The sequence below is a fragment of the Apostichopus japonicus genome, chromosome 2, assembly GCF_037975245.1.
Source record: "Apostichopus japonicus isolate 1M-3 chromosome 2, ASM3797524v1, whole genome shotgun sequence".
NCBI classification, from domain to species: domain Eukaryota; kingdom Metazoa; phylum Echinodermata; class Holothuroidea; order Aspidochirotida; family Stichopodidae; genus Apostichopus; species Apostichopus japonicus.
This window is the reverse complement of record NC_092562.1, coordinates 2,121,326-2,134,511: the sequence shown is the minus strand read 5'-3', so window position 1 is coordinate 2,134,511 and position 13,186 is coordinate 2,121,326. Positions and strand designations below refer to the sequence as shown.

The window sequence follows — 13,186 nt, the reverse complement described above, 5'->3', positions numbered from 1 at the left end:
TCACAGCCCTTTCAAAAGGCGCAGATATTCATTGTGTATGGGCCGCCACTACGCTCGACTGCGCTTTAATCCCTACCGTCGACTGTCACTTACGGAGGGCGTTGTGGTCAAGTGGTTAAGGCAGTGGACTTGTGATCTAAGGATTACAGGTTCGAGCCCTGGCTAGATCATTGTGTTGTGTCCTTGGGCAAGGCACTTTATCTCCATTGCCTCTCTTCACCCAGGTGTATAAATGGGGACTTGCGAGGTGACTTGTAAATATAGTTGCGTGCGCCGGTTTGTGGCTGCACCCTATGGGAAGTCCCCCAGGGGACATGTGGCTGTGGTGCACTGAGGTGCCCCAGGAGAGATTGTTTGAATTGTGGACACTTTGGTGTGTAGGTGTGACAAGTTACCAATGACCAGGGTTAAGTACAGCGCGGTAAGACTTTATTGTAAGTTGCGCTATATAAGAACTGAGAATTATTAGTATTATCACTTACAACAAGTTCTTTCCTGTCGTGGAAGTCCCTGAGTTTCTCGTTGTTGACGGCCGACTGCGTGATATCCACCATATCTTGATACCTCTGTAGGAGTTTCAAAGCTTGGCAGGCCTTCAGGAGCAGGTTGTACCAGTCCGTCTGTGTGATCATGCTGATGTCACCGGAGAAGGTCTGCGTCTCCTCGTCTAGAATCAAGAGACAATATAAAGCAGAAATACAAGGTAGATATTGTGAACAAGCTTTGATGCAAGCTTTCTTGAGGGTTTTATCATCTAATTTGTCCAGTTTTATCACACGTTTTGAAATTCAAGTGCAGCAAAAATGTCAAATTAAACATATGCAGTGCGGTTAAATTTTAGTTTCCAACTTAGTTTGAAGTGGGTGGTGATGTAACTAGGGGAACCTATGCCTAACCAAACTTTTTCCAAGCACTCAGTGTCGTGGTACTCCAAAGTACTCTGTACTCATGAAATACTCAGATACATTGTTGCGAGTACTGGTAGGCTGGTACTAGCATTCTAAGTTCTCTTTCAAGTACATTTTCATCACTAAGTATCTATACTGCAGGGATTCTAAGATGCTCATTATCATACTTGATTTAAAATACTCTGTATTCACTCAAGATAAAAATACTTAAAAAGTACTTATTATTAACAAAAACACAGTGACTGCAAAAATGGATGTTACCGACTGTGGTAATTGGATCTCACTTTCAAAGCATTGGAAGTTCTTTGGTGTGCTCAGATAAAATTACTAAACTACAATACTGCTAATCCCACCGACATAGTTTCCAATGAAGTCTATACACTTAAAGCATTGATTCATAATTCCTACATCACCACCAGTGAACACACACTGAAGATGACATTTCTCAAGAAACAATGTCTTACCGTCCTCCTCAGAGCTCTTGTCAGCCTGTCCCTTGCAGTAATACTGTTTCAATAGCAACAGAGCCAGATGACTAAATTCTTCATGGTGTTCTGTATTGTGGAGTAGTAGACACTTCCTGTAGACTAACTGAATATCCTGAGGGATGGAGGAGGCTCCATCTTCAACATCTGTTAAGGTAAGAGAGATGATAACACGTTAGTCAGTACAATGATATCTATAGCATATAATTGTTAAAAGGGCCATAGAGTGCTGCATATGAACCATGAAGACTGGAAGTTAATACAGCTTTCCCCTCCCCAGCCCTCACCCACTCCCCCCCCATCCTTCCACCAGCCTCCTCTTTACCTTGACTCTTAAATAAGCTCAGTTTGGGCAGAAGGAATTATAATCCTGAGCTCACTGCATGGCAGCTAATTACTTTGTTGCTCTTTCATAAAACTTCTATTCTTTCTTTGATACCTAATCATTTTTTTTTATTGATGATTCATTCATGCAATTATTCTTTCAAAAGTACATAATCATGAACAAAAATCTGTCTGGCAAATTACAAATCAAATTTGAAAGAGCCAAAAGCAAAAATGTTTGGACTAGACTGGGATTATTCAAATCAATAACCTCGGGTATACAAGTACTGTTCTCTATAAATTAAGCTATTCCAGCTCTTTAGTTGGTAGCAATGATCTATATGTTACCATTTCATTGCTGGGGGTTCGCTTGCAGACATTCATTCATACTTTTCCGGTCAGTATCCAGGAACAGTTGTTCATTGTTAGTTTCTCAATAAAAGAAGGTAGAACAGTTGATAATGTATATGCTTCCTTCAAGCTACACCAGAACCCCCCCCCCCCAACCCCACCTCCTAAGGGCTGATAAGAGCCAGGTTGGGCCCCATTTTGGGAATAGTTGTCACATTTGACCCTTATTGAAGTCTTCATTTCCTTAAGTAAATTAAATCCCACTAACCTTGGGCCCATGGGCTGTTGGCCTAAGGGTTGTATACCCCTGACCCCCCCCACCCCCTCTCTCATTAGGGCATGCCCCTTGATAGACATACTTACCAAAGCTTAGTAGGTCTAAAGCACTCTTGGTCCGTCCTGCTTGCTGCTCGATAGTTGCCAAGGAGAGTCTGGCCTCTAAATGGGATGGGACCTTCTCAACCACTTTCATGTACCCTACAGCTGCCAGATTTAAATCTCCCAGAGAGTTCAAACAATCTGCATATCGAAGCCACACAGCCGGCTGTTAGATTCGACAAAAGTGAAATAGAGAAAAATGAAATTAAACAGAATTTAAAGTGAATTACAATGAATTAAAGTGAATTTAAAGGGGAATCTAAAGTGCTTGGTATTCTTAATTACTTTTCTACAAGCAAAAATGCCAACAAGCAATGTGCTGGGTAGGTTAATGTGATCAAGCCCATAAGAACGAAACTGAACACCCGACCAGGACAAGATCATGGTGGGCCTATCGTTTCCGAAGAAATACTTTGCGGACCGAAGTTGGCCCGTGGGCCAAATAATTAGAAGCTCTTATGCTGAGAGAAGGATTTCCGTTTTTACAAAAGTAGCAGTGTAGCTGTTGTAATAAATATGATTAATATGGTCAAAGTACAATATTACACACATCAATTTACGAAATAAGGGCTTGTTCAAACTTATGAACATATTTAACCAGAAACTTAGTTCAAAAGGATGAAGTCCCTTGGAGATGTCTACATGTTAATTTGTGACTGCCATATTATATCAATTAACAGAAGATAGTAAAAGATTTTCATAGATGATTTAAAGGAATGGGGAATGGGGAGGGGGGAGGTGGGAGGTGAGAGGGGAGGGGAGAATCAATGGGTAGGAAAACAGAGGTACTTGGCAAGATGAGTTTCTGATAGTATTCTCAGACTCCAAGGCACCTGTAACTTTACTACTAGAGAGAAACATCTGTTCGTAATTTGTAAAATTACAGATATATAGGAGTCTTTTCACTCACCAGATTATAATTTTTACTGTTGACAAGAAGTGCCAGAATAGGTCTTGCTGCTTCATTGTTACCTATGAGAAACAGGAGAAAAAAGAAGATCAAAACACCAAAATATGAGAGAATCAAAGTTAAGCCAGTAAGCTAAATATAAATTAAGAGCCTCAATGAAGGACTTGATTGCACGACCAAATTTATAACTTTAAAGGGAAAAGATTGCATCACTTTGTAAATTCCTTGTGTTTGGTATAAAATTCCAATTTAAATAAGCATTAAGATATTACATTTTCAGGCAGATGTCTGATCCAGAGTTATCAGAGTTATTAAAATAATAACATCATTCTATTCAAAGTTTCTAATAAACTGTGATTTCTTTATGAAAGAGACCTTTGTTACTTTGGATATCAAATGGCATACAATATAAACATCACTACCGTTCTACTCAGTAAATCAAGTTTGACGTACCACTCACCATACTATAATTTCATGAAAGCAATCTATAGAATTGACAAAATGATCAAACCTTTATCTAAGTAAGCCTCTGCAACATCAAGGTAGAGATCTCCCATCATCTCTGGACTTTCTTCAAACAAAGGCTCCAGATTTTGCTGTGAAGAGAATATCAACGTTCATTAAATTGCCTCATTGCCTAAGATAATCATATTACTCAGACCACCAGATTCAATCACGTTGCATCAGCAGAGCTCTGCGTGAAGCCTTGAAACTTTTCTTGGCATTCTGAAAGCAGCAATGACCAGACTAAACTCGACTAGGGTGACCCAGTTGTTGATAGTGGTGCAAACCCCAAATGACTCCACCACACAACGATAGTTTTCTGTTGACGATCGGTGCTTGTTTATGTCACATGCAAACTTACTTCCATGTGATTGGTCAAATGTTGTAAGACAGTGTTGGTAGTGAGACTGCTAGAGGTGAAGACACTCAATGATTAAGTTTTCCCAACTAGAGACGACACAATTTGAAACTGTCAAATTAGGATCATTTGGTAGCCTTAAAGGCATTGAAGACTCGCCCCAAACCGTGTGTGGCCTTCTGAAAAAGTTAACTTTCCATTGCCTGCAAGTGACGTTTTGTTCGTGTCGCTACAAAATGCAGACAGTATTGTAATGAAACGTGATACCTTGTTATCTTTAGCTGGACCAGTGCTGTGGGTATTGACCGCAGCTGTATGTACTGACTGTACACTAGTGTCTAATTACCGACCGACGGTAGCAAGCTGTGTGTGTATTTTCTGGGATCGATGGTGGTGTCTAACACTTCTGTTACACCTCATTCCAAACTAGGGCAGATTACCGGCAGTAGATGTTTCTATTTGCACGAGTCTTCACACCCTTTAAGCACAGGCCTGCACACTGCCCGACCATCCACCATTTTCCAGTGTGCAGCAGACTTAATTGCCTCAGCAGTTCAAGACAGCAAAGTCTTCAAGTAATTTGATCATATATTTTCTGAAAGGAGATCAACTCAAGAAGAAAACAGCCTTCGTACCTGAATGACGATTTGTTTAGCATCAAGGTGGATGAGACAAACTGACAGGATGACCTTCAAATCAATCGGAAGCTCACTGGGAACCGAGAGACTGGTGACTCGGGAAACATCTCTGCTCGGAAAATCAAGACAAAAGAAAGATTAACTGAAAATTGTAGGAGACTTAATTCAGTCAGCTGTTATGGTCAACAGGGCTGATGCTAACGAGGTGATCGTTAATCTATAAGAAAACAATGTATAACTTAATCACTTAAATATTAATGAATTAAGTCTTTTTAAGACTTTATAGGAGACTTCCTTTCCCAATGTACACAATTGGCGATAAAACAAATAAATGAATTAATAGTACATAAAAGTTACTTCCCCTGAAACTTTTTACCTACAGCTATGTCCGTTGTATTGAATCAAAAGTGAGGTTGTGCTTCACAGTTGTATAGTATCCAAGTTATTTGGTTTTTGAATAGCACCTTCACCTCCCCCACTCCCTCCCCCCCCCCCACCTCTACAGCAAAGAAATGGTAGAAGTAGCAATCACCAACAACAAAGGGTTGGCTACTTGGCCAGCTTTTAGTCAAAATACAAAACAAGTCGACAACATCAAACAATCTTACAGCTTACAAATCCCGTACTCCCCCTCCTCCACAGCAAAGAAATGGTTATGTAGCAATCACCAATAACAAAAGGGTTGGCTAACTGACCAGCATGAAATACAAAACAAGTCAACAACATCAAACAAACTTACAATTCCTCCTTCACTCCGGCAATCTCTCCATCCTCCTGCTGGCATGTCATGCTGCAACTGGAAGTCAGAAACCAAAGGGTCTTCTGGTAATCTTTCTTGGCCATCAACAGCTCTGCCATCATATTTATATCTAGAGATAAAACATGATAAAGAAGAAGTTACCCTAGTACAAAAAAAAAATGGGAAAGAAAAAACCCACCATATCTTAAAATAAAAAATGACATGTTATACTGTGCAAAAAAAAACACCAATTAAAGTGAGTTAGGAACAGATCACAGTTTTGCCCTAACCTTCATAGGAGACAAGATCTCTGTGCTTCTTGATGGCTTTCTCCAAGATCTGTACTGCGCTGTTATCATCTCCGTTGTCATGGGCATGCTAGAACGGACAAATTATGCAAAAACAAACACCAGTTAGTGAGAGTACACCATAAAGCTGGATTAGCAGCTCCTGTAATGAGATTACAGTAGAATGATGGCCAGTATCATATGGAGATGCTCATCTGCCCAGTTGGGACTATTTTTTCTATACTGTAGTGTCATATCCTGTTTCAGAGCACTTGTATTGTCAGTACGAGCAGTATGAATATCATGTTTCTATCAAATCAAGGTTAAAAACTGTTTGTTCTGTCAATGATATTGGAGTGATATGAGCATGATATTGGAGTAAAGTTTAGTGAGGTGTTAGCATTAGGAAATTGTCCCAACTGGCTGTGATCATCCATGTAATTATGAATACTCAACAATGTTTGAAGACGATCTTCTGGTGACAATCAATGTGGAACCTATATATTAATGAGTGTAAAAATATTCCACACTTCCAGTTGAAAAATCCTAGCTCGAGATATGGTTGATTAAATGTAATATTTTTTCTGACTGGGTTGAATCTTCAACTGTGTGATGTCATCTGGGCAAATATTTAATGCCCTTCAAAAGCTTTACCCTTTGCTACTAAACTGGTCGTGTTGATTTTTTCTTGAAAACCTGATACCTTTGGGTATGTGACTTTTTTTTGCCGCATGATTTAGAAAAATTGCTACAATTTTGCTAAGCAATCAACTTCAACAACCAGAAAGGCCCTTTAAGCAAAAGACCTCCAAATCTCTCTGAAAGTCAATGTCAAGCCTAGATTCTCTCCCATACTGTACACAGTATAAACTCGCATGTCGTGAACTGCCTTACTGGCTCATACCCCCTTAGCTGTAGAATTAATATTAACTACTGTACATCATACTCTTGTGCACATCTTGATTATTTCTCATGCAAGTTCAAAAATATCTACTGTAGAAATCCACTGCTGAATCAGAATTTCTAACTCCCTTCAATAATCAATCTTGTGCTTACCTTTGTCATTTCTCTTGCAAGTTCTAAATATTCATCTCCTCTGTCTTCAGGGAGATATTTAAGTAGCATCTTCTTTACGATCAGTTCACGGCTATGCTCCCCCATTTCTTTCAATAAAGACATCTTCTCTCGAAGGAGGGGAACCTTATCCTTTGCATATTTGATGGCTGTTGAGCGACAGAGAGAGTTAGAGAATATGTTTTTTAGATAATTTCCACCAACACATATTTTAGAAAGAACTAGTACAGTAAAGCCCTTGAGACCATTTTTTAACCTCAATTATTTTGCGACAGCAGATGATTTGGTATTTAAAAGCAAATGCCTGTCAATTGTTGAATCTAGGAGTACTTCCAAACTAGATCTCGAGCAAGGGATCTGACCCTGAGATCTTAATCCTCTTATCAAGGGGAGATCAGATCCAGAGCTTGAGTCACTCTGATCGGTTAGTTCACTGGGTAGTATTTCATTTGTTCTATACATACATTAGCCCCTGACGGTAGGCTAAAATTTCATTTTGACCACTAAGAATATCAACATTTTCCAGATCATTAGCTTGGAAAGCTATGAACCTAAGGTTGCTGTTTCTTACTACAGACATATATCTATATATAATCCATCAAATCAGTGAAATGAACCATAACAAATATAGGATGATATTTTTGTTGAAAGTCGCAGGAAATATCATTGAAGTTGACTGTACTCACCTTTACTATAGCAATACAATGCTAAGTCTGTGTTATTCTGATCCATGCACATTTCTATAACTTTCTGCCATTCTTCTGTGTCCTGACTGTTGAGATGAGCACCGAGAAGGGCAAACTACAATGAAGATAACAAAACAGTACAGCTGAGTGTTAATGCTAATCATGGCAGTTCTAGGTCATTTTAATTGAAAAACTTCCCAAATTTGAATTAAAATGCTGAATTGGAAGCCACCCGACGCGTAAGTTGTAATCCATAAGCCCTTGCGGGTTTCTCCCACATTTGTGGTCGCTTAAGTGTCGTAAAAAGGACTGCTGATTATTATTATTATTATTAATTAAAACATTAGGTGTTATAGCGTTATGAATATTCAATATGTATGCAGGAATTACTTTCTATATCAAGCAACCAAACTCAGATTTTTCCAGAAAAGCTAGTAACTTGTATTTTTCCCTAATTTAATCAGTCATATCACAAAATAATTATGGATGGATCAGAAACTCAAGAATATGTAGGTTACATTCAATGTTGATCAGTATTAATGAAACATAACAGATATCTCTGGTGACATAGACACAATAAAACCAGCAGTTTAGCTCTCATTCCAGCATATTTGATGATACCAGAAGACACCAACCACCTGTGTGAATTAGTCATTAAAAAATGACACTTTTCGTCATATCTTTTTCAAGCTAAAACTTCTGATTTGTAAATTAAAATATGTAATAATTACTAAAAACTAAAACTAGGGCAAATATATTTCAACACTGCTCTTTTAAATGAAGGGGATATAATTTTGGGAGAAAATACTTCCCAGTGATTTCATTACCTGTAAACTCCTGTCCGGTTCACCTTTCTCTTCGTAGAGCAAACTCAAGAGCTGATAAGGCTCTGGACTTCTGGGAGACTGTCTGACGATCTCAAGACACATTGTGGCAGCACTGTCAATTTCACCTCTAGCAAAGCACAAGTTAGCCTCCCCCATCAGTCCAGCCAGATGCTTCGGGACCCTCTTCTTCCGACGGCCTTTAGGCGCTCCCCTCCTGACAGGGGTCTCATTCACTGGACGTTTTATGCCCATCTTTTTTAACTCTGAAATACAGGTCAAAAGTTGCTGAATTACAGTTGTTGTTCGCAGATGTCCAGTGGGCTCATCTTTTAGTTCAGTTTCTACTTATAAAATCTATCAAGTAAACATTTCATGGATATTTACATCATATCAGTGCACACAGATACATCAAGTTAAGTTTTGATTAAAACTGGTGTTTGTTTATGTGAATTATGTAATTATAACATATTTAGTATTACTGTTAACAGGTCCAACATTATAAATGCCATAGCTTGGTTCACACACTCACTGGTCAGCCTGAAGTGTGCATACCGTACATTGATTTGAGTAACTCACGCCCACTCATCCTTCAATATGCTACCCTGTTGTTTGGAGTTACACCATGGAGGAGGTTTGCACAACAGGTCAAAAGGTCAATCGTAACAGTATGACACTTCATTCATTGACATTCACCTGATCCTACACTCTATACAGTTAGGGAACACACGATACCACTGTACATCTATCATCGCCTGATATATCATGATTTTACAAGCAGGTACTTCACATACTTTAATTCGGATCACTCATAGCTGGAAAGAATTGGGTATAAGACTGTGAAAGACTGGAAAGTTGAATTATTTTTTGCAAAAATCTACATGTATTTATGTATTTTTAGATCCTCCTGCAAGCAGGAACTCGCTAAAAAGCCTCATTGGCTTATCAAATCTGCAAGCTGACCCAGGTCAGTCTCTTAGATTCATATTTAACGTCCATGATTATGAATTGTCAATTTTGAACATCTCTGTGACTGGACGACACACATTAATCTTGGAGTGACTCGAACTGGGGACCTTCTGATTGGAAGGCACCAGCATTAACCACTGAGCTAACACTCCTATTAAACTGTCACATTAAACACATTACTGTAAGCTTTCAAAGCCTATTGACAGACATGACTACACACAGGCTCTGTGAAACAACGGTATTTGTACACATTACATACTGCACACAATCAACGGCATAAATTTATTCTAAAATTCACCGTTTTTAGTTAAGTCAACAGGTCTACTGGGGCAGAAGGATCATATTAAAACATGTTGTCTTTTCCAAAACCTACAAGAAAAGTGTTCTGTTCCCAACCAGTAAATGTTTTGATGAAAAAGACACCCTCGTTGACAATACGACGTTGGAAATGTTGTCCTGTAGTACACCGTTGCAGTGAATGGTTAGGATTGACTTGTACAGTATGGTCACAGACAGGAACAACCTATGCGCAGATGCTATCTCCAAACTAGCTTATAATTAAAGATGAAATGACAAATGAATTTGGAAAACATTTGGAGATCTTTTCTTGAACTTCTTTCAAAAGGATACTATTAACTGCAAACTACAGTAGCCCCTTAAAGTAGGCCCCCACATCTCCTAAAAGCTGTCATCACTGTGTTGTCATCATAAGTATGTCTCTTTCAGTTTTAAAATATCAACCAACATTGAACTCTTTGATCAAAGAATACCACAAAAGAATTAAATTTGATTTCAAATAGCATTTAACTAAATCTTGCCAAAACTTTGGAATTTTGAAATGCTTATCCAGCACTTGATCTTTTTGTTACAATAAAGGTGGAATTTTCAACTGTATGCTGCTCTATGAAGACAATGAAGCTAAGCGAACAATATGAAGGTATGTACATGTGTAATCAGACTTTGGAACATCAAACCTGACTAAGGTGGTTTTAGAAAGGAATTAAACTTGACCGACCTGCCACATTTTTCCGCATTTCCGTATCAGTACTATCTTCACCCTCTGTGCTTTGCCTCTTCTCAGTATTTGCAGCAGCCTCCTCCTCCTCATCTTCATCTTGGTCTCCGTCTCCCTCCTCCTCGGAATCTTCCTCCTCCTCATCCATCTCTTCTTCTCTGTCAGCAGACTCAAGCTCAAATTCGTCATTTTCGACTTCCTTCTTGATGTCGGGTAATTTCACAACCAGAGATGAATCGCTAAAGACCACTTCAAAGTTGCCTCCTGTAAAGGGGCAGAGTACAGAACCAGTGATGATTTTATCTTAACATGTGCTTAAATAACAAAACTTTTCAATAATTATCTCATTTTATGAGAAATTATTTGGATTTTTAAGTGGGAGATTTATAAGTTTGAAAGTAGGGATTAGATCAACAGGTTGCAACGAAATGCTGGGTCTCGGAAAACATTACGTGGTTCATGAGAACTTTGCAGACAAATTTTACAAATTGACTGAAAATATGTCATGGAAGTTTATCAAAGACTATCATTATTAAATTCTAATTCAAATTCAGTTAATTCAGAAGATCTAGAACCTCTGAAGATCATGTTTGAGCATTTAATGGAACCCTCAAATATACCCAAATATTACTGAAAAGCCTTATAACTCCAAAGTATTAAATGCCTTTTTCACATCAGTAGTCCTACTGTATGCCATTTTAGGCTAACCTTCTGCCAAACCAGGGCACAAAAACCAGAAAAAGGTTGGAATAGGCATCAAATGCAATAGGTAGAGTTAGATAATGTTTGGTCATTGCAAGTTCTGTTTCCAACTTTTCGAGAAGAGAAAAATCTTAATGCATCAATATGTATTCCATTACAAGCACAAACTAGCTTGTTCCTAACTCTTCACTCATTTTTGGTTTCATTCTGTAGTTTAATAATCACACTTCATAAGGATGTAATATTTTGTCAAGCTTTTGACCCATTCCCAGTCACCTCATGTTACTGGTCCGAAACAGGCATGAGCAGATGAATTGACTGTAGTGTATAGTATGCGATAGAGGGAAAACTACAGGCTACACTGTGAACATCATGAACTCTGAACAGCCAGGGATTGGCCTGCCACTGAAGAACTAGTGACTCAAGCATATTTTGTGAAATGTGTCCTTTCCAAAACATCTTGCTGTGTGGGAAAGCGATTTTAGAGTGAGGGAGACAGACAAAACACAATGGTGCGAGGCATTGTAACTGTACCGTGGAAAATGCCTTTATACTTGTGAGTCATACAGTTACAGAAATTCAATACATCTGCCCGCTCATGGGATTATTATTAATATGATTAATGCTTTTGGACTGTTTTGGACACAAACATGTAATGTTTTTGTCTGAAATTTCATATTGCTTTATCCCTGGGGATAAGCCATCATTTTGAGGCCTTTACAAGATGATTTACAAACAAGTTCACATAGCTTATGAACGAAGAAACAGTTAGTACTGCAGTACCTAAAGAAGACGTTTTTGACCGCTTCACTTGAGATGTTCCAGACGTTGAGGGAATATCCTTGGCAGATTTAAGAGTTGAAATCAAACCGTGTAACTGTTAAAGAAGAAAAAAAAACACAGCAGTGAATTGTAGGCATGAACACATCAAACCATCATTAAGAGATGACAGAATTCCATGTGCAGAGACCAAATTTCAGCAAACTGCACTCAGTGAATACATAACCTCAAAAAGAATGTTGCAACAACATCAATATTAGTTTAGACATTAAATTTAAGGAAGAATTTCCAGCTACAGGTAGACTTATTGAGGCAACTACATAATTTGCTGTTAGGCTAGACTTAAACATCCCCAAAACTTTGCATACCATACCATGGTAACACCGGTTTCCTGACATTAAAAGTTTTGTCAAAATAATTCTCTTACTGTTGTGTCCGCTGGTTCTGACGTACACAATAAGTAGTCTAACAACAGATTCTTGGTATGCCAATGTTTGATCTACCATAGGTGGCGCAATTACAAAACGTTAAGATACACAACACTTACTAAAAGCAAGATAAAACTTTGTGATGGAAATAAGCCAACATGTTGAATTTTCTGCCAGTTTAGTGCTTGCCCTTGACTATTGTAGAATAAGCATACTTCTAAATTAAATATAATAGCCTCACATTAGGCCTAGGCAGTAATAGAAGTAGTGTAATAGGCTAGCCACTTGGAACTTATTTACCATTGTGCAGCCCTATTAAGCTACCAAGTACCAGTAGCTGGATAGATACACTGTATATAACAAACCAAAAGTAATTGACATCAAATATCTTTGCTGATGCTCAGTTCAAACTAATTTCATGAAATAATATTGGTATCATTTCATTTGTTTGGTGCTTAAGTGTACATTCCTTATTATTCCACTACTGCTACCCGAACGTAAAGTTAAAGGCTTTTACTAGCCTAAATTTAGGCTTAGGCCTAGGCCTACTTCTATATAATTATTATAAAGGATCTGTGCCTATGCCTATATCCTACTGTAGCCTATTCACCTAATAGTAATTTTATTTATGGCTAACTTAAGCTATTGAATTGTGTTTTTCTCACAGCAGAACCTTGTTTCCATTGCTCAAACGGAATTTCTCCGCTTATATACTTCATAAAATTGTCCTTGTCCAATTTGAGTTCCATCCTTAAATTGAAAGTTTCGAGTCGTTGTCGGTTTGTTTGTTGCAAGGATTGTACGAACACATCCTTGCCTCTTGCGA

At 38.3% G+C, this 13,186-nt stretch overlaps 1 protein-coding gene across 1 annotated transcript in view; it reads right to left on the bottom strand.

Moving 5' to 3' along the window:
* Window positions 1–13,186, bottom strand: part of LOC139973670 (general transcription factor 3C polypeptide 3-like) — a 26,620-nt gene extending 13,434 nt beyond the window's left edge. The window contains exons 1-14 of the mRNA XM_071980499.1: window positions 13,026–13,186; window positions 11,936–12,029; window positions 10,451–10,714; window positions 8,470–8,732; window positions 7,643–7,757; window positions 6,939–7,105; window positions 5,886–5,973; window positions 5,596–5,725; window positions 4,854–4,965; window positions 3,868–3,952; window positions 3,357–3,418; window positions 2,432–2,612; window positions 1,373–1,540; window positions 483–667 (exon numbers count right to left, since the gene is read on the bottom strand). Coding sequence (XP_071836600.1) covers window positions 483–667; window positions 1,373–1,540; window positions 2,432–2,612; window positions 3,357–3,418; window positions 3,868–3,952; window positions 4,854–4,965; window positions 5,596–5,725; window positions 5,886–5,973; window positions 6,939–7,105; window positions 7,643–7,757; window positions 8,470–8,732; window positions 10,451–10,714; window positions 11,936–12,029; window positions 13,026–13,109 — 1,998 coding nt within the window. The 5' untranslated portion in view covers window positions 13,110–13,186. The remainder of the gene's footprint in view (window positions 1–482; window positions 668–1,372; window positions 1,541–2,431; window positions 2,613–3,356; window positions 3,419–3,867; window positions 3,953–4,853; window positions 4,966–5,595; window positions 5,726–5,885; window positions 5,974–6,938; window positions 7,106–7,642; window positions 7,758–8,469; window positions 8,733–10,450; window positions 10,715–11,935; window positions 12,030–13,025) is intronic.